At 46.2% G+C, this 19,632-nt stretch overlaps 1 protein-coding gene across 1 annotated transcript; it reads right to left on the bottom strand.

Moving 5' to 3' along the window:
* Positions 1–906: 906 nt before the first annotated feature.
* Positions 907–2,504, bottom strand: ADRB1 (adrenoceptor beta 1). The gene has a single exon (XM_066239859.1). The coding sequence runs from the start codon at positions 2,444–2,446 to the stop codon at positions 1,046–1,048; it is 1,401 nt and encodes a 466-aa protein (XP_066095956.1). The 5' UTR covers positions 2,447–2,504; the 3' UTR covers positions 907–1,045.
* Between the last annotated feature and the right edge of the window lie 17,128 nt (positions 2,505–19,632).

Raw genomic sequence — 19,632 nt, 5'->3', positions numbered from 1 at the left:
TTTCCAATAAGTCATTAGCTCAATAGAATAATAGACAACAGAAGTAGAGTTTGAAATTTATTTTTGTTTTTAAGACCTTCCTCCCACCCCACCCTGTTAAAAAATATTTAATTTCTTTTTGTGCAAGTAACACCTTCTGTGGACTTTACAATTCCTAACACTGTGCAAAAATGGCATTTTGAACCACTCCTTTTTCTGTTTGTTTTCTGTTGTTTTTACCAACATGTGCAGTTATCTGAACTGTTTCCGCTTTTTCTTTTCATTTTCTGTTCTGTCTTCAAGGGACAGAGTCACATGTCACAGAGGCTCAGTGCCTGGTCCTTCCAACTAATATTGATACATAAATAAGCTGTTTAATATAAACAAGTCTTTCTATCTTGCTGTGCAATGTGCACAGTGAGGTAGCGACCCCTCAGCCTGACCACCTATGGCGCGGGGACATCAGGCTTGCCCTACAGAAGAGAAGCAAGGTGAGGCTTGTTCCAAGAATAGCTTACAAGTTTTTGAAACGTGATTTTTGCATCCACCCTTTCCCTTTGCCTTAAGAACAAGAGAACTCATTACTTAGGAATTAAACTGAGATTTCTCTGGAAAGCAAAAGGAAACGTGTCCTGACAAATTGTCACTGTCACTCTCCCTCTCTGTCCAGTTGACTGCTCCTGCTCCCGGTAAGGGGCTGAAAGCCAAGTTGACAGACTTTTTATCCCCTTCCCTACCCGGTCCTCGCAGAAAGTGTCACCTGAAAAAAAAAAAGAAAATCTAAAGATGCATCATACGCACACACAAAAGAAGCCCGAGCCACAAACAGGAAAAAAGAACCCAAGAAAAATTAGCAAGCCACTCTCTCACCCCTCCCTAAACTTTCCTTTCGAGCGGCCCGTGGCTTTTCTGTTTGGGATGATTCAGACGAGGTTTGTGGGCTTCGAGTTCACCTGCTGTAGGTCTTGAGTAAACACGTATCTGATTCCCCTGGGGAGCCTGGGCGCTCTCGGTGCGGGCGCGGAGCCCGCGTCCCCGGAGGGCGCCGCGGAGGAGGCGCCCGGCCCTACACCTTGGATTCCGAGGCGCAGCCGGGGCGGCCCGGCTCGTCCAGGCTCGAGTCGCTGTCCGCCGGCTCCGTGCCGTTGCAGCGGGCCCAGGGCTCCAGCAGGCGCCCGGGCGGCGCGGCCCCGACGTCGTCGTCCTCCTCGTCGTCGGAGGCGGCCCCGGGCGACGGCGGCGGCCCGGCCACCGCCAAGCAGCCGGAGGCGCGCGCCCGGCGGCCGGGGCCCGAGCGGCTCCCGCGGGCGGCCCGGCGCGCGCAGCACAGCAGGCGCTGGAAGGCCCTGCGGAAGTCGGGGCTGCGGCAGTAGATGATGGGGTTGAAGGCCGAGTTGGCGTAGCCCAGCCAGTTGAAGAAGACGAAGAGGCGGTCCGGCACCAGGTCGCGGTGGAAGGCCTTCACCACGTTGGCCAGGAAGAAGGGCAGCCAGCAGAGCGTGAACACGCCCATGATGATGCCCAGCGTCTTGAGCGCCTTCTGCTCGCGCAGGGCCACGAGGCGCGAGGGCCGCCGCTTGCTGGGGCGCCCGTTGGCCAGCGGGGCGGCGGCGGCGGGCGGCGGGGGCCCCGGCGAGGGCGCGGGCGAGCCCGGCCGCGCGGGGCCGCCGAGGAAGCGGCGCTCGCAGCTGTCGATCTTTTTCACCTGCTTCTGGGCCTCGCGGAACACCCGCAGGTACACGAAAGCCATGATGCACAGGGGCACGTAGAAGGAGACGACGGACGAGGCGATGGCGTAGGCCCGGTTTGTGACGAAATCGCAGCACTTGGGGTCGTTGTAGCAGCGGCGCGCCTCGTCGCCCTCGGCCCGCCACCAGTGCATGAGGATGGGCAGGAAGGACACCAGGGCCGAGATGGCCCACACGGTGCACACGAGGGCCCGCGCCCGCGCGCGGGTCAGCAGGCTCTGGTAGCGGAAAGGCGACGTGATGGCGAGGTAGCGGTCCAGGGCGATGACACACAGGGTCTCGATGCTGGCCGTCACGCACAGCACGTCCACTGAGGTCCAGAGCTCGCAGAAGAAGGAGCCATACTCCCACCGGCCCCACACCACGATGGTGGCCCCGAATGGCACCACCAGCAGCCCCATAACCAGGTCGGCGCTGGCCAGGGACATGATGAAGAGGTTGGTGAGCGTCTGCAGCCGCGGCGTCTTGGCGATGGCCACGATCACCAGCACATTGCCCGCCACGATGAGCAGCACGATGAGCGCCATCAGCAGGCCCATGCCGGCCGTCCACTGCTGCGACAGCTGCGCAGGGCCCTCGTTGGCCGGGGTCAGCAGCGAGGCGGGTGGCGACGCAGGCACCAGCAATCTCGCAGCGGTGGCCGCGCCGTCGGGTAGAGGCGCGGCTGATGACAGGTTGCAGGGCTCGGAGGCGCCCAGGGCGAGCGCCCCCGCGCCCATGCCGAGCTGCGGAGGCCGGGGGCGGGGGGTGTGGCGGGGTTGGGCCGTGTTTGGGGAACACCCCAGAGGTCGGGGCGGTTGGGCGCGCGAAGGGAGGTAGCGGCCGGGTCAGGGCAGCCGCGGCGCGGAGCCGGAGGCATGGGCGCCGGGCCCCTTCCCTGCTGGAGCTGAGGGCTGTCGCCGCCGCCGCCGCGGCTGCCGCTGCTGGAACAGCCGCCGGGACCTCAGCATGTTTCTGAGCGCGCTGAGCCCGCAGCTCAAGCACCCAACACCCACCCCACCCGGCTCCCACTCTCCCAAGCCAACCCCCGGGGCCTCGCGTCAGGCTCCTGCAGCCAATCCGAGCAAAGGCACGCCCCTAACTGGTTCCCCCCTCCACCCCTCCTCCTGGCTCCCCTCATCCTCCTCGCACCGCAGTTCGGCGGCTCAGGGGAGTCCGGAGCAGATCTTCAGGCAGCGCCTCCCTGGCGCCCGCCGGTGCCTGTGCGCGCACTCCTTCCTGCGCCCTCTGTTACTGCGCCCGCTGGTTCCTGCGCCCTGTTCCCCCAAGCTCTCTACGGCGGCCGGCTCTCACCCACGTTTCTGCCAGCTCCTGAGGCCCCCGCTCTCCCCTGCGCTCCGTTCCCTTCTGCGCTTCTCTTGCCTCCTGCGTTCATTTCCCTCCTGCGCCCCCGCTCACCGGCACCGCGTCTACCTCCAGTATCCAGATTTCTTGCGGAGCGAAGCCCGGGCTTCCTTTTGCGCAGAGGGGACCTTGGTGTTCTCTAAGCGCGAGAGCGAGCGCCTTGGCCAATCTGTCCACTGGGGTTGGAGGAGTTGGGCTGAGAGATTGAATCGGGCAGCCTAGCACAGTATAAGAGCCTTTCCCCGGCAAGAAGGGACCCACTCAGTCTGCGTCCTGCCAGGTTGGAGACTGAAAGTCGGTGTTAGTGGGTAGAGGAAACTTTCCAGCAGACCGCCTTGCTAGAGCAAACCGCGCATCGGTTGGCGCTATTCTTGCAAGGAGCTTCTGTGCCGGTGCAGTCGATGCAGAAAGAGAGCTAAGGTTAGTGCATCTGCCAGCCAACTCTGAGAACTGGTTGGAAAAACACACATTCCCCAGTCCCAGCTAATGAACTGAGGAGTATGATGCAACAGTGTGTGTGTGTGTCCATACTACAAAGAGAGAGGCTTAAGGAAACAAATGTTTAAACATAAGACTAAAGGACACTACCAAGAAGAAAGAACATATTTAATTAAATTTCAGACTTTTCACATGCAGCAATAACACCTGTATTTTGTGTTTTATTACTCACATGATCTTATGATTTGAGTTGGGCCAACACAAGCAAAAAAGTACTTGTTAGTTTTGGTTGACGTAATCAACTGGATTTCAGATTTCCTGATCTTTCTTGGTTTTCTCCTTTGCCCAAGTTCCCAGATTCTCAAAACTCTAGGATTAGTTTTGGAGGGATGAGAGAAGAAAATATGTAAATCCTCAGGAGGATTGAAATCAGCAGTTAAAATGATATCAGTGGTTTTTGGCAAATGAATCAGTTTGAAATTGGTTGAGTCGTGTGTCCAGCTATCTGTGGGTTATATGCAGGGACAGGTGGACAGACTAGCCACAAGGAACAAACACACCAGGACTGTAAGCCCCCTCTCAAATTAAGCCGTGGTAAGGTCCTCAGATCAACCTCAAAAATAAAAAGCCTTTAATTGAATCCTGGAGAAGCAAATAGCTTTTAATAACCACGTACGGGTTCGTGGAAATGTTATGTAATGCTCGCACACCTTTCTAGCAACTGGGCCAGTCAACCCACCTTGCAGAGAGACTGACTTCCACAGCAACCCAAGTCAAGACCTAAGAGCCGTGCTTATTCAGTTTATAAAATCAAGCAGTTTTAACCATCTTTTACCTAAATCCAAACATCCACATTTGCTTTAGGCCCACACTTGATGATAATCAGAGTGTTACGAGGCTGGTGGTGGGTGATGTATGTATTTATTTACCCCTGCCCTAGGACTTGTCAGCTTCCTTCTGACAACTTGAGGAGGCCAAGGAGGAGGAGGAGGAAGAGGAGGTGCAGGGAAAGGAGAGGGGCTACAGAGGGAGTGGGGAGCAGAGCCGGCCCCCTGCCTGCAGTGTAAGCTCTGGAGAGCCTTAGGAACCCGAGCCACTGCGAAGCTGCCTTCCCTTCCGGCTTCTTTCTGTCCTCCCCCGACCCCTCACTCCAAGAGGCAGACTTATAAATAGCCAAGGGATTGGAAAGAGTTGAGTTTGAGGTTGCACAAGAAGGGGTTCTGAGTGCCCGGCTGTGGGGTGAGGTGCAGGGAATGTGGGGACGAAGCTTTCTATCCGGCACCATCTTTCCGTCAAGTGGTGTTACTGGAAGAGTCATTGCGAAGCTGAAGTGCCCCTGAAGGGCGAAGGGCTTGCGGTTCCGTCAGCGATGAGGCCAGAACTGGGTGGTGGAGGCTCAGGGCGGAAACCTGGGCACAGTACCTGTACCGTATGTATAAATGTGTACATTTATAAATGTGTATGTATTTGTATACATTATGTACACATAGGTTTATTACTGTATGGATGTACATATAAAAAACTATGGCTGCCTGACCTGTGGTGGCACAGTGGATCAAGTGTCGACCTGGAACTCTGAGGTTGCCAGTTCAAAACCCTGGGCTTGCCTGGTCAAGTAAGGGGAGTTGATGCTTTCTGCTCCTCCCTTCCTTTCTCTCTCTCTCTTCTCTAAATAGAATAAATAAATAAAAATAATTTTAAAAAACCCAAAACTATGGCGTATGGGGTTATGAAGTCAGACTTGTCGAAAACCTCTTCAGAAAATTTCATCCTGGTCATTTAGAGAAACAAGCGTCTCTGAATTTCTGGATAATACATTCCATTAAATCGTAATAAAAAACCAGAAGGTTATTTTAATAGGAGTTCCACCAGAGGGCTGCAGGCATAAAGGGATTGTAGGAGTTTTTGGGACTTCCCTTTAGTGGTACTGATAGAATACTTTGGAATAGTACAGATTCAACTAGAATTAGATTTCTTTTAAAATAAAATGTTCTCAGATCTCCTTTAAAGTTCCTACATTTCATGGCACTTTTTTAGGGGGGGGCATTTTCAGCTAACATGTTTTGTCCTTAGATAAGGAGACAAGATCAAGAAGAAAGGTTCAGTAAATCCACACATACAGGTATTATATGTTGCGAGTTCAGAATGAATAATTGGTCCATTTAGCCATTTTCACTTGCAACTGTTAAAATGAATCCCTTTTTTTAAAAACCCATGGTTTTGGACAATATTGAGAAAATAACCAATGGCTCCAACAATAAATGCTAATAAGCACACTTGGAGCTAGTGCCCCCCCATGGCATTTCCTGCCCCCACCTCTACCTTCCCCATCCCACTACCATCATGTCACACCCGCCCTTGGCATGGGTGCTCTGTGACCTCCCAGCCTCTAGGCCTCTCCGCTCCATTTAATTGGCCACAGCATAGCCAAATTAATATGTCTAAAATGCTGCTTTGACCAAGATGTTCAGAAACCTTAACTCCTCAGTTTGGCATTCATAGCCCCCTATAGTCCATTTCCAAATAGTGTTTCCAGCACTATCTTGTACCATGTTGCTCTAACAGTTCTGTATTTTCTTTACTTTCATGGATCTAAACCTTTCCTCCCTCCCTCCCTCCCTTTCTTTTTTGCATTTGTACTTTCACTGGGTTTCTTCCAAGAATCTCCTCCTACTTCTCTGTCTCAATGGATGCAGCCTTCAATATCTGGCTGGTATCTTTTTTATCTTATAGTCATCTCTGCCCACTGCTTCTGGAAATGATTTCAGCTTCTTCCACCTATAATAGTTACTCTGATCATTGCATTTCACATGGCAATTAACAATATCTTGCATTTTGACATCCTTCCTATTGTTATTTCATCTCTGTGTGTGTGTGTGTTCGTGTGACAGAGACAGAGAAAGACAAAGACAGAGAGAGGGACAGATAGGGACAGACAGGAAGGGAGAGAGATGAGAAGCATCAATTCTTTGTTGCAGCACCTTAGTTGTTCATTGATTGCTTTCTCATATGTGCCTTGACGGGGAGTGACCCCTTGCTCAAGCCAGTGACCTTGGGCTCATGCTGATGAGCCTTGTTCAAAAAAGATGAGCCCGTGCTCAAGCCGGCGACCTCAGGGTTTCAAACCTGGGTTCCCCCCATCCCAGTCTGATGCTCTATCCACTGCGCCACCGCCTGGTCAGGCTGTTATTTCACTTTTATATGTCTTTCTTTTTTCTTCTCATATGATTGTAAGCTCACCAAGAGTCAGGATTCTCCTATACATTTTTATCTCTCCCATGTTTACTAATATTTACTTACTTTTAATTAAAATTAAGCTTTTATTCATATATATTTAATGTTTAACTTATTAAAATATTCTCATAATTACCAGTATGAGCAATGATTGAGTGGTTTTAGAGTTATAATCTCCCCTTATGCTTAGAATTTACAGTAATAACTCATATTCCTATAGCCTAGTCAACATTTTCATATAAGCATTCCAAAATAATTCACATAGGCAAGATAGGCTCATGAGATAAGCAAATTTATATCATGCCTACTCAGTAATGAATAAAGTAGGACATAGGTAAGAGGTTTTCCAAAGGGGCCATGCACGTCCACATCTGTAAAAAGCACTATGTAATCTTCATAAATATTCAAGGGGAACGACTGTATTTATTTTTGTCTTCATTTATGACACTATATATCCGGCACTTCTGCTCTGGGAGAATGGCTGATGACTCAAATCTAGTTTCAATTTCTAGATTAGATTAAAGGTCTGCATGATGGTGGTTTAACCTACCTATGGTTGTAAGCCATGAACTCGGTGAAGATATTTCCATTCTGGAGTTGACTTTGCTAGAAAATGAGATGAAAGATAAAATGCAGTAGCCCAACTGGACAACGCAAGAAGGTAGGTCAGAGGAAGGCTGTGGGGGTGGGGTGGGGAGATTTCCATGTATAGCCCCACGTAATGTAACCAATCAGTAAGTTAGGAACTTTTGCCTTGAGCCTGATCATAGGCGGGGGATCTGTGAGAGCTCGCGAGGCTGTTTCTGCGTAAACACGCACGACTTTTCCCACGAAGCAAAACTGCTGAAACAGTCACTCGGAGCTAAGTAACCAAAGAACACCCTGCACCCGTGGCGGGCGCTTAAGGTCATACACTGGTTTTGCAGCCACAGTTTACTCAGGGACAATCAACTCCATTCATTATGATAAGAAGGAGCACCCAGGGCGGTGGTGTAATCGCAGCAGAGCGTGGACTGTTTGGGAAATCGAAAGCTCTCCCCTCTCCCATTCACTTCCTCCCTCTGTGCCTCTTGCTCCTCCTCCCGGTATATCTAATGAACACGTTGAACAATGCTGGAACCGATGGTAATATTTTTTTCAAAATTGGGATGTATTGGAGAGTGTTCAGACCTGAGAGGCAGATGATCAAGGTTTGTGTCCTGGCTCTGTCACTTTTTTTTTATTTGACCTTCAGCGGTGGTTTCAGCTTTAGAATGGACTCACCATGTGCTCCCACACTGAGTTACGCCCAAATTAAATGAGATAGTGAGTGGCGTGTCAAAGCTTCTTGAAACCTCACGTAACACTATATACTTGCAATGCATCAACTGCTGTCTCATCCAAGCATCGCGGCACTCCAAACCATGAAAAGGTGTCAGGATTTGCTTACATACGAAGAGTCAATTCACTTAAATAAGCTTCTCTTTAATCAGTTTGACTCTTTTCTTTCTCACACAAGATATTAGTATGACTCAGAGGCTGGATAACAGTGAACTATTTTTAAAAGCTTTGACCTTTGGCAAAACATCTTTTAAGACACCCCCCTCCCCAAGGCGTCCTTTCTTATTATGTACCCTGTTCTTTTTTTTTTAAAAAGTATTTGTTTATGTTATTCTTTGAAAGAGATTCCTTTAAAGTCTTTCAGTGGTAAAATAGTAGCATCAGATAAAGAATGTCTTCCCCTCTAGTCCACTATTTAGTGCCATGGCTAGTAACTTAAAAAAAAACAGGAAGCTAATGCAATATAAAACCTACGCCAACTTTCAAATATTCTGTTCTTAATTCAATTTGCACAACGAATGAAAATGGGTTGATCATCAGCTGAATCTTACCTTAAAGTGCTGGTGGCGATAGAATAAAAATATTATCACTAATGACACATGAAAAGCATTCGGCTAAGAGTTGGCCTTCAGTTCGCTCTAGTCCACAGCTTGTAAAGACAAACAGGCTGTGCTAATTACTAAAAACTTGTAGGTTTTATTTTGACCATTTTACTGTGTTCCAGATAAAACAATTTTGTTGTAAAAAGCTAAGGAGTTGTAGCAACAGAAATCCCTCTAGCCCTTGTTTTAAATTTCTGGAGGGTAAGAATGATACCTCTTAGACATTTTAGCTCCCATTTATTCTGGCTGTGTTGTTGGTACTTCATAGATTCCTGTGCAAGAGAGGAACCACTTAAAAGCATGTGCTCAGTAGATTCTCTACAATAAAGACATTGTGTTTTCCATTCATCCATGGAAGGTGGCATCTGAGCCATCCAGCTGAATGGCATTGCCAAAGAAAACCAGTGGGGAAAACTGGCTGTCTGCTCTGCCTCTGGGAGACAGGACACACCATGGACATTTCTTTCTTTCTTTCTACTCATTACTTTGAGTGGACCCAAACAGGTGTCTTCTCCCATGATTTCCCCACGTCTTCGTATTGCATCGATACCATCGTGGCTAACTTATTATTTACCAACTATATACAAGCTCACCCGGACCCGCTCAGTGATAAGAGGCCTCGAAAGGGCAGTCTGAAGACACTGGGGAGGCAGGGTTGCTGCTGCTTTGGTTTTGATAACCGCTGTGGTCAGGCTTCATGCTTTGAAAATAAACACCATACCTTTGACATGACATTTATTTTCCGTAATGTCTCAGCTTCTCAGCTCCTTGAATAAAACCTGTTAGAGACCTTTAGCCTACCTACGATAGCTTTCTGTTTCCAGAGCATTATCCCTTAACTAAACGTTAAGGGGGCAATGACCTTCTTTGTAGACTTTTTCTAAACAGAAATTACTTTCCATACTGGTGGAGAAATGGTTGTTTCTTTTATTTTTCTTCCTTTCTTTCCCATTTTTTTATTTTTGACAGAGACAGAGAGAGAGAGTCAGAGAGAGGGACAGATAAAGACAGACAGACAGGAAGGGAGAGAGATGAGAAGCATCTTTGTTGCGGCACCTTAGTTGTTCAGTGATTGCTTTCTCATACGTGCTTTGACCGGAGGGCTGCAGCAGAGTGAGTGACCGCTTGCTCAAGCCGGCGACCTTTGGGCTCGAGCCAGTGACCATGGGGTCATGTCTATGATCCCATGCTCAAGCCAGTGACCCCACACTCAAGCTGGTGAGCCCACGCTCAAGCTGGCGACTTAGGGGTTTCGAACCTCAGTCCTCCACATCCCAGTCCAACGCTCAATCCATTGCACCACCACCTGGTCAGGGTTTTTTTTTCCCATTTTTAATGGAGAAACTGAAGTATACAGAAAGAGACATGTTTAAGTTTTCAAGGAAAGGGAGTTCTTGACTTTCTTCCCTCCCTTGCTAACCTTTAATTACTAGAACCTGCATCCTTAACAGATTTTGGCCCACCTATTACTACCTGTCAGTATAAATTAGTGGCAGGATATGGTTGGGGGCTTGGACAGGTCATGGAGTAATTTTATGTGTGCGTGTGGTGAAAACGGATTTTATTTAAGTTATACCTGTGATACTTTCAATGACTGTGGACCCTCCTGGAGAAGGCAAAGCAGTCCTCTCTTTCCTGCACTAATCTCTGAGGCTGGGAGGGGCTGGGAGTTTGTTAGCTCGTCTGTTCAGCTCATTAAAAAGGGAATCATGATCCAATGTTTTACTTCAAAACTGTCCCAATAAAAAATTTAGAGTTTTACAATGGAAGACATTTTTACACATCACACAAAACCCACACTCTTCAGTTGATACAGATGACCATGTATTAATTTAAATACAAAATACAAATGAAGAACTTTAAAAAGATCCCAGGCAGAAAAAAATTATTTTCCATGGAATCTAAATTTTTAACAAAACTGCACATGCCGCAAAGCCTTTGTGCCTTTCTCTACCGACAGTGATCTCCAAGGCAGCCCACGAGTCTCCAGACTCGGCTTCCACTTACTTGGAAACCGACATAACCCACCGCAACGCTCCCTGCGAACCGGAAGGGGAAGGGAAACAAATGCCCGGCCAGCAGCTTTGTGATATTCCTGAGTTCTGGGGTGGATCAGTACGGGGGGGGGGGGGGGGGTGTGCTCAGAGTGAGGAGCTGTGGTCCCCAGACCCTCTGCCTGAAACCACTGAGGTGGTCTCCTGGCTCCTTCCCATCCATTCGCTAGTCTCTTCCTTCTTGTCATTCTCTGCTCTTTCCTGTCTCTCACTCTCTTCTTGGCTGTTTTCTCTGGCCTCACACTTCTTTGTTTTCACGTCCTCCAAAGTGGCCCCCAAAAGACAGCTGTGGTTTCCAGTCCTTTGTAACCCCCGTAAGTCCCCAAAATATCAAAAATCCAAAAGATGCTTCTTAGCACGTGGAAGTACGCATTCTCACTGGCTGCGCACTCCTTCAGCGCTCGTGACCACCGTTTTCTACTGAGCAGGGGAGAAAGAGCCTGTGTCCACCGGGTCTGTCCTAAGGCAGCCTCTGGGTTGGAGCAGAGTCAGGCAGGACAAAGGGGGCGTCCCCACAGACGCTGCAATCCTGCCTGGATCCCTGTTTCAGGCTGAGCTTGGGACCAAAGAAGGAGATTTCCTGGAGTCAGGTTATCTAGTTGTGACAGTGGCTTTGGTGTCCAGTGAAGACTCAGGGCTAGCTAGCCATTCTAAAGGAAATTTTCTCCTGGCCGGTCCATTGGAAAGAGACCATCTGGGGATCAGCAACAGGGAAGGACTGGTGACATTTGTTTGTTGTGTCACAATTCTGTAGATCAGAAGTCCGGGAGGAACTGCGCTCAGAGTCTCAAGAGGCTGAAACCCAGGTGTGGCCGGCTGCATCTGTGTCTCCTGCTCAGGCGGCTCTTCCAAGCTCACTCACTGTATAGTTCTGGGCAGGATGTCTGTGCTGCGGTTGTAGGACTGAGGTCCTTGTTTCTTGTGCTGCCTGTCACTCAAGGCCCCTTTCTGCTTCAGGAGGCCTCCTGCGTTCTTTCTCAGGCGGCCTTCTCCATAGTCGGTCTCCATGGCCAGTCGTGGCGCATCGCGTCCTTCTCACACTCGACTCTGTGACGTTGTCTTCTCCACTGGGGGCCTTTCTGTCTATGCCAGCAGCTCTGAACAAGTGAGGAGATTCCATCATGCAGTGTTTACTTGTCTTTTTAAAATTAGTTTAAATATAATAGAGCTAGTCACATTTACCTACTCAAATGAAGTTCTCGTTAGTGCATTTCTGTGCGAATTTCCAAAAGCGCCACATAAATCTAATTCTGAAGACAAAGGCAAGCAATGAAGTAATTTTTGTTTGTTTGTTTGCTTTCAATTCTGTAACTGGAAAAAGGTTTCACTCTTACTGAGAATCAAAAGCCAGAAAGTTATGACAACCTTGGGAATTTTATTTAGAAGCCAAAATGAAGCTGTTTGGGAATTTGAAGAAGAAAAAAATTAAAAAGCAAGTTCTACTTGCTTTGTTATTTCCGTAGTGTTCCAGACCAGGTATTTGAGTCATATATACATTAAGCTTTGAGACTCTCAGAAAAACCTGGAAAATGCCCTACAATGGCACAGTCTTGAAGATATTTTATTTTCTTATTCTGAAAATGTCTAAAGTGATGATTTTACTGTGACTTGTCATCATTTCCATCCCACTCCCTACTTTTCCTCTCCCCTGCTGCAGCCGACTACTCTGCAAGGAGACGTTTTTGACGTTTTCCCCACTACTAATTAATAGAGATTATAAGACTTTTCATAGCTCTGTCTTGAGGACAATGATCTTTTTTTTTTTTTTCTTTTCGTATTTTTCTGAAGCTGGAAACGGGGAGAGACAGTCAGACAGACTCCCGCATGCGCCCGACCGCGATCCACCCGGCACACCCACCAGGGGCGACGCTCTGCCCACCAGGGGGTGACACTCTGCCCCTCCGGGGCGTCACTCCGCCGTGACCAGAGCCACTCTAGCGCCTGGGTCAGAGACCAAGGAGCCATCCCCAGCGCCCGGGCCATCCTTGCTCCAATGGAGCCCTGGCTGCGGGAGGGGAAAAGAGAGACAGAGAGGAAGGAGGGGGTGTGGGTGGAGAAGCAAATGGGCGCTTCTCCTATGTGCCCTGGCTGGGAATCGAACCCGGGTCCCCCGCACGCCAGGCCGACACTCTACCGCTGAGCCAACCGGCCAGGGCCGAGGACAATGATCTTGACTTTAAAAATTCCTGAGCGTATATACTCATGTATAGACTCCTGTATCATTTTCATAAGAACTCACCTGGCAAATGACTTAAGGAAAAGTAATCTAGCAACTTAAAAACCCATAGTTACCCTTATGAAAAATAATTACCAGTGTTTTATTGCATAACCAGTATTAATGGGAGATTTTGAAAATATCCTTGGCCTATGCATTTTTTTAATGTGTTTTCTATTGCATAATTTCAAATTTTGGCACTTTAGCAAGATTATTCTAATTTTAGTAATGAATTTTGACATTCACTTCTCTCTATACACCATCGTGATTAAGAAGACAGGCTCTGGTGTCAGACTACCTGGGTTAAAATCCAGGTACTGCCAGTTAGGACCTGGGTGACTCACTCTGAATAAGGTATTTGAATACCTCTGGCCTCCATTTTTTCATCTGTTAAAGAGAATACAGTCATCGGGGCTTAATGACAGGGAGGCCTTCTGAGAAACGGGTCTTTAGGCGATTTCATCATTGCGTGAGCATCACAAGTCTAGATGGTATAGCCCAATGGTTTTCAACATTTTTACATTTGGAGACCAGTAAAAATAGGAGAATTATTTCAGGGACTGCTAAACAGAAATCACCCTGAGCATAAGCAAATTTGACTGAGCTCATCGGGTCTATAATCTTCATACAATATCAGGGTGGTTAACTCTTTCCCCGACCAGCCTGACATTTCCTGCAGATGGGTCCACGGTCAGGCAGTTGAGAAACACTGGAATAGCTTACTACTGCGATGGACGTGCTACAGTCTATGTGCCGGGCATGCACCAGGTGCTTACACAGCATCACTGCAAACCGACGCAAAACGTGCTGCTCCAGGACATGGTGGGGACCGTGGTGCCATTAGGCAACAGGAATTTTCCTGCTCCGTTATATAGCAGGTCCTCTAATAATGCTGTTTCCTTCCATCTTTTCATTGATGAGAAAATCAAACTTGATTCTTGCCCAGGTCAATGACCGTGTGGAGTTTGTGTGTTCTTCCCACGTCTACGTGGATTTTCTTTTGGACTCCGGTTTACTCCCATGTCCTAAGATGTGCAGGAGAGGTGAATGAATCAGTATGTCTGAATTGGCCCCGTCCGAGTGAGTGTGGTGGGTGTGGGTGTGAGTGGCCCTGCAATGGAAGGGCATATGTCCAGTGTGGGTCCTGTCTTGCACCCTGAGCTGCCGGGGGTGGTTGGGTTCCGGCCATCCAGGACCCTGAACTGAAATAAACTGGTTGGAAAATCATTATCTCACTTGTTTGTGTTCATCTTTCTTAAATGTACATATAGTTCACATTCACTTTAGGGTTTGCTATTAGAAGTATTTTGGCTCTTTATTTTGAAGTTTGGAGATGTTTTTGTGAACAGAGATATGCTGTAGAAACGTAACTTTTGTCTCTATCCATTAGCCTCTGGTAAAACTGTTTTTGTTACACATACTTTCACTTCAAGCCTCAGTTTCCAAGAACCTGTCAATGACATTAAGTGAAGGTTTACTGTAGTTCTTTAGGAGCATGGTCGTATATGGGTACATAACTTACCGAAATGTTATCTGACACATGGCTATAATAATCATCCCTACCTCAGAGATGTTTGGGAAGAATCGATACGACATATAAAGCATCTGGTGTAGTGCCTGACTCATCGTAAGTACTTAATAAACATTAGCCTTAATTTTTTTCCCCTTTCTTTCTTTTTTTTTTTTTTTAACACCACCACCACCATAGATGGAGACAGAAAGCAGAAAACACCCCCATGTGATACAAAACCAGGAATAACAAAGGAGCCAGCTTCCAACCAGCAGAAGTTGACCGACTGAATGAACGTTCTTCTTAATAGTGACGAGACATAGTGAAGAGTCTAATTTGGTAAGTACTTTCTTGATTTCAAAGGCAAGTTTATTCTTTTGTGGTCATTTAATCTGATTATTGTTCCGTTTGGGGAATTAGAATTTCCCAAACTAATTTCACATCATGGAAAGGTCATTCTAGAGCATTCTGCCCTATGGTATCACCATATTCCAAACAAGTGAGCAACAATGGCAAAACCAAACCCTACTGGGATCTTAATAGAAAAGCTTATTTCCGAGCTATAATTGATCCAAGCTGTTGCTTTTTATGGTATAAATTCATAGCATCTCAAAGGAGCCCAGAAGAGCCTCTTGTGACCTACTTTGTGTCAATGTCGCATGACACCCCAGTTATCCTGAGTACAGGGGTCTGACCTCTCCACCCCCTGAGAAGGGAGAGAAAAGAAGTAGACAACAAAAGATCTTTCTTCCAAGTCCATGTGGTTTAAACCCTGGGAGAGTCTTTCAAACCCTTAACTTGGAACTATTAGTTTTATTTCCGAAGCAGTTTCAATGTCTTGTTTGTCCGGTTTCTGCTCTTTCATAATCAATTGGGGGAAGCGTATGGGAGAGAAGGAACGAGGGTGATGCGGGGAGCCGAAAGGGCATCTGGGAACTTCCTATCAGAGGAGAAAACAGGGAAAACCATGGGCCATTTTACTGTGGAGACAAAGAGTTCTGTACCTCATAGTCAGTCCCTCATGGTCCTGCGCCACTAGGAAAGGTTCTGATTATGTTCACTGTCCTCCCCTTAAGAATATGGAGTGTGAGCCTGACCTGTGGTGGCGCAGTGGATAAAGCGTCGACCTGGAAATGCTGAGGTCGCCGGTTCGAAACCCTGGGCTTGCCTGGTCAAGGCACATATGGGAGTTGATGCTTCCAGCTCCTCCCCCCTTCTCTCTCTCTCTCTCTCTCTGTCTCTCCCTCTCCTCTCTAAAATGAATGAATAAATAAATAAAGAATATGGAGTGTGCATTTTAGAGACATTTTTATGAAAAAAATAGTAGCATGAAAATTTGGGAACTTGTTTTGTTTTTCCAGGACACATCTATTATTTAGAAAGTGAATTTATACGGATTATTTCATTCTCCAATGGGGCTGGGTCAATGAGGTTTGAGTTCGTTGGTGCCTCCTGAGAGCTGCGAGGAAATGACCTGTTCCTGGCTTCTCTCCCTGACTGGCAGACGGCCATCTTTCCCTCTGTGCGTACCTATCTCTGTGCCCCACTATTTTTTTCTAAGCACACTAGTCATATTGAATCAGAACCTGCCTTATGGACCTCATTTTATCTTGTTGCTTCTATAAAGACCCTATTTCCAACTAAGGTCACGTTCTTAGGTGCCGAAGGTTAGGACTGCCGCATGTATTTTTGAGAGAGATACATTTCAACCCACAAGCAGGCGTTACCAGTGGTAAGAAAGCTTGCCACCTTATGCACACTCTTTAGTCACCTGTAGCTCACACATACTGTATTTGTTGTATATCTTCTTGGACAGAAGCCAAGTATCATGACTTTGCTTAATTCTAAAGATGCCTCCCCCCCTAAAATAAATGGATTTCAGACCCTGGTGAGAACAGTCAGCTTTGTTGTAGGGTTGCATTCTGTCGCAAAGCCGTGAGTGCCACAGGTTGATTGTGGTCAGATCAGGTTTCTGTGTGTGCTGAGTAAGTGGCCTTGGTCTTAGCATAGAGGCTGGGAGAAGAGTGGAGGCTGTGTGAGGCACATCTCTATTAGGGATGTGCTTAAGGTAGGGATCAATGTACTGCTCTTTTATAGTTTTCTTTACAAACCAAGAAACTCAACCGTTTTCTTGCAAATGGAATAGAAAAATCCAGGTTCACTTTAATAATTCAAATGCCAGGAGAAAAATCTGCCAGTCCACTTGGTTGTTGTATAGACCATTTTCCAGCAGCTGTGTGGACATATTCAGAGTTGCTCTCCAAGCTGCAAGGTGCCTGTTATTTTTCCTGAGCTAGAATTAGTGTAATAGACAGGGAATAACTGGGTAGGAGAGATACAACAAACCTTTATAACTTAAGAACAAAGCTGGCCTTTGAGGTAAGATCACACCAGGTACTCAGTCATGCAGAATCTGTTGGAAAACAGGAGTTTTGTGACCTTGAAGTAAAAGTTTATATCGAGAGGGTGATTCGAATCCTAAAGTATTGGCTAGCAGAGGTTTGACTAAGAAATCATTTCCTTCAATATATAGATTTCAATTTATTATAATCTGATGCTCACAAGCTGCCTAATTTTATGTATCTTTAAGTTGTATATCTAATTATCCTTCGTGGATACTGACGACAGAGCTAATAATATTTTAACCTGTACGTGACGTGGACCAAATGAGCCTCACATTTATGCCAAAAAAATAAATACTCCAAAACCCCATCTGACTAAGGTCCAAGAACTCAGTCTGATGACTTGTCTTACCCTTTGATATTAAGACTGGCTCTCAGTCTCATAGACACAATGGACTGAGGGATGCCACCAGGGAGAGGGGCTCGGGGACAGGGTGAAAGGTGAAGGGATTGAGAAGTACAAACTGGTAGTTACAAAATAGCCACGAGATGTAAAGTACAGCATAGAGAATACAGTCAATAATATTTTAATAACTATGTATGGTGCCAGGTGTGTGCTGGAAATATTGGGGTGGGGGGAACACTTTGTAAACTATATGATTGTCTAACCACTATGCATACACCTGAAAACAATACAAAATAATATTGTATGGAAACTGTAATTAAAAAAAAAACAGGCTCACAGCCTCTGCTACAGGAGCTGAATGTGGAACCGGACATCCAATAGGAAGAACTGAGACTGTCTTAGTATGGCACTCCGCATGCAGCAATGCCAGCTCCTTACAGATGGGTCTGCTCTGCGTGTGCTGTGTAGTTGTATATGGAACTGCGTATTTTTTTTAAAATGTCACATCTGAGTGTTTCTAACGGTGAGGTTAGTTCGGTAGAACCGTCTTATATCATATAGTACTTAAAGAAAAGCTCTGATCTGTGGGTCTGAGTAGTATTTAGTCATCTGTTTGTGCAGCTATATTTTTAAATTTAACTTATGATGAACAAATCTTTTTTTTTTTTTGAACTCCCAAGCTGTATTTCCATACTTCAGTTCAGTTCGTTTTCCTCTCAATTTCCTTCAGAACACATTACAAAGAACTTCTTTTTTTTTTTATTTAATTTTATTTTATTTATTCATTTTAGAGAGGAGAGAGGGAGAGAGAGAGACAGAGAGAGAGAGAGAACAGAGAGAGACAGGGGGGAGGAGCTGGAAGCATCAACTCCCATATGTGCCTTGACCAGGCAAGCCCAGGGTTTCGAACCGGCGACCTCAGCATTTCCAGGTCGATGCTTTATCCACTGCGCCACCACAGGTCAGGCCTACAAAGAACTTCTGATGGAAATTTCATAATGCTTCCATGAAAGCGGGCAGCATTCATCAGAAAGCACCAAACCAAATGACCAAAAGTAAAGACTTGAAATAGAATCAGAGGTCATGTGTGTTCTTTCCAATGCATGTGACAGCAACACAGGTCTATGCCTCATTCTCTTTGTTTTGGTCTTTTTCTTGTTTCTCTTTATTTTTATTGAAAGCATTGTCTGTGGCCATACCAAACCTCTGGCAACACTTCTGACCAACAAAGACAATCATTGTTGTCATTGTCTTAAGAGTAATGTCCAGTGGTAAACAGCCACTCACCACGGGATCTAGAATAGTATGTCTGGGTGAAAGACATGGACCCCGTCCTCAAGAAGTTTACCTTTGGAGAGTTTCTTTTTTAAGAATGATTGACAAGGACAATTTTATATATTTAAAGTATACAACATGGTAATTTTATATACATATACATGGTAGAATGATTACCAAGATTGATACAGTTAACACATCCGTTACCTCATATCATTAGCATAGCTAACTTTTTTTTGCGTGTGAATGAGAATGCTTTATCTCTACCCTCAACATCTTTTGAGTATACAATACTACATCATTAACTATAATCACTATGTTGTACATTAGGTCCTCAGAATGTGTGTTCTTATAACTGAAAATATGTATCCTTTTATCTACATCACCCCATCTCTGCCTTCTCCCACCCTCTTGTAACCCCCCTTCTATTCTCTGTTTCTATGACATGGGTTTTGTTTTTATATTCTACACATAAGTGATACCATACAGCCTTTGTCTTCCTTGGACTGGCTTGTTGCACTTAGCATAGTTCTCTCTGGATTTATCCATGTAGTTGTAAATGGCAGGATTTCCTTCTTTGTTATGATTGAGTAATATTCCATCACATACCACATTTCCTTTATTCCTACGAACATTTAGGTTGTTTCTATATCTTGGCTATTGTGAGTAATGCTGCAGCAAACATGGGTGTGCAGATATCACTTTACGATACTGATTTCAATTCCTTTGGATATCTGCCCAGAAGTGAAATTGCGGAAGCATATGGTAGTTTGATTTTTAAGTTTTTTGAGGAACCTTCATACTATTTCCCATGGTAGCTGCATCAATTCCCATTCCCATCAACAATGCCCAGGGATCTCTTTTCTCCACATCCTCCCCAACGCTTGCTATATCGTGTCTTTCTGATGCTAGCCCTCCCACCAGGCATGAAGTGATACCTCATTGTGGTTTTCCTCGTTGCATTTTCCTGGTGACTATACATGGCTCTCACAGTCTCTTTCAAAACCCACGACTAAACACCGGACTCTCTGCTCAGGGTGTCATTTGTAATATCTCACTTACTTTCAGTAACGCTCTTGTCAGCTGTTATTTTTACTTTATAAAGGAAGAAACTGAGGCTTAGAGAAGTTGAGTGATTTGCTGAAAGTTATACAACTTGCAAATG

The sequence above is a fragment of the Saccopteryx bilineata genome, chromosome 7 (assembly GCF_036850765.1).
Source record: "Saccopteryx bilineata isolate mSacBil1 chromosome 7, mSacBil1_pri_phased_curated, whole genome shotgun sequence".
NCBI lineage: Eukaryota > Metazoa > Chordata > Mammalia > Chiroptera > Emballonuridae > Saccopteryx > Saccopteryx bilineata.
This window is presented reverse-complemented; position numbering and strand designations above follow the sequence as displayed.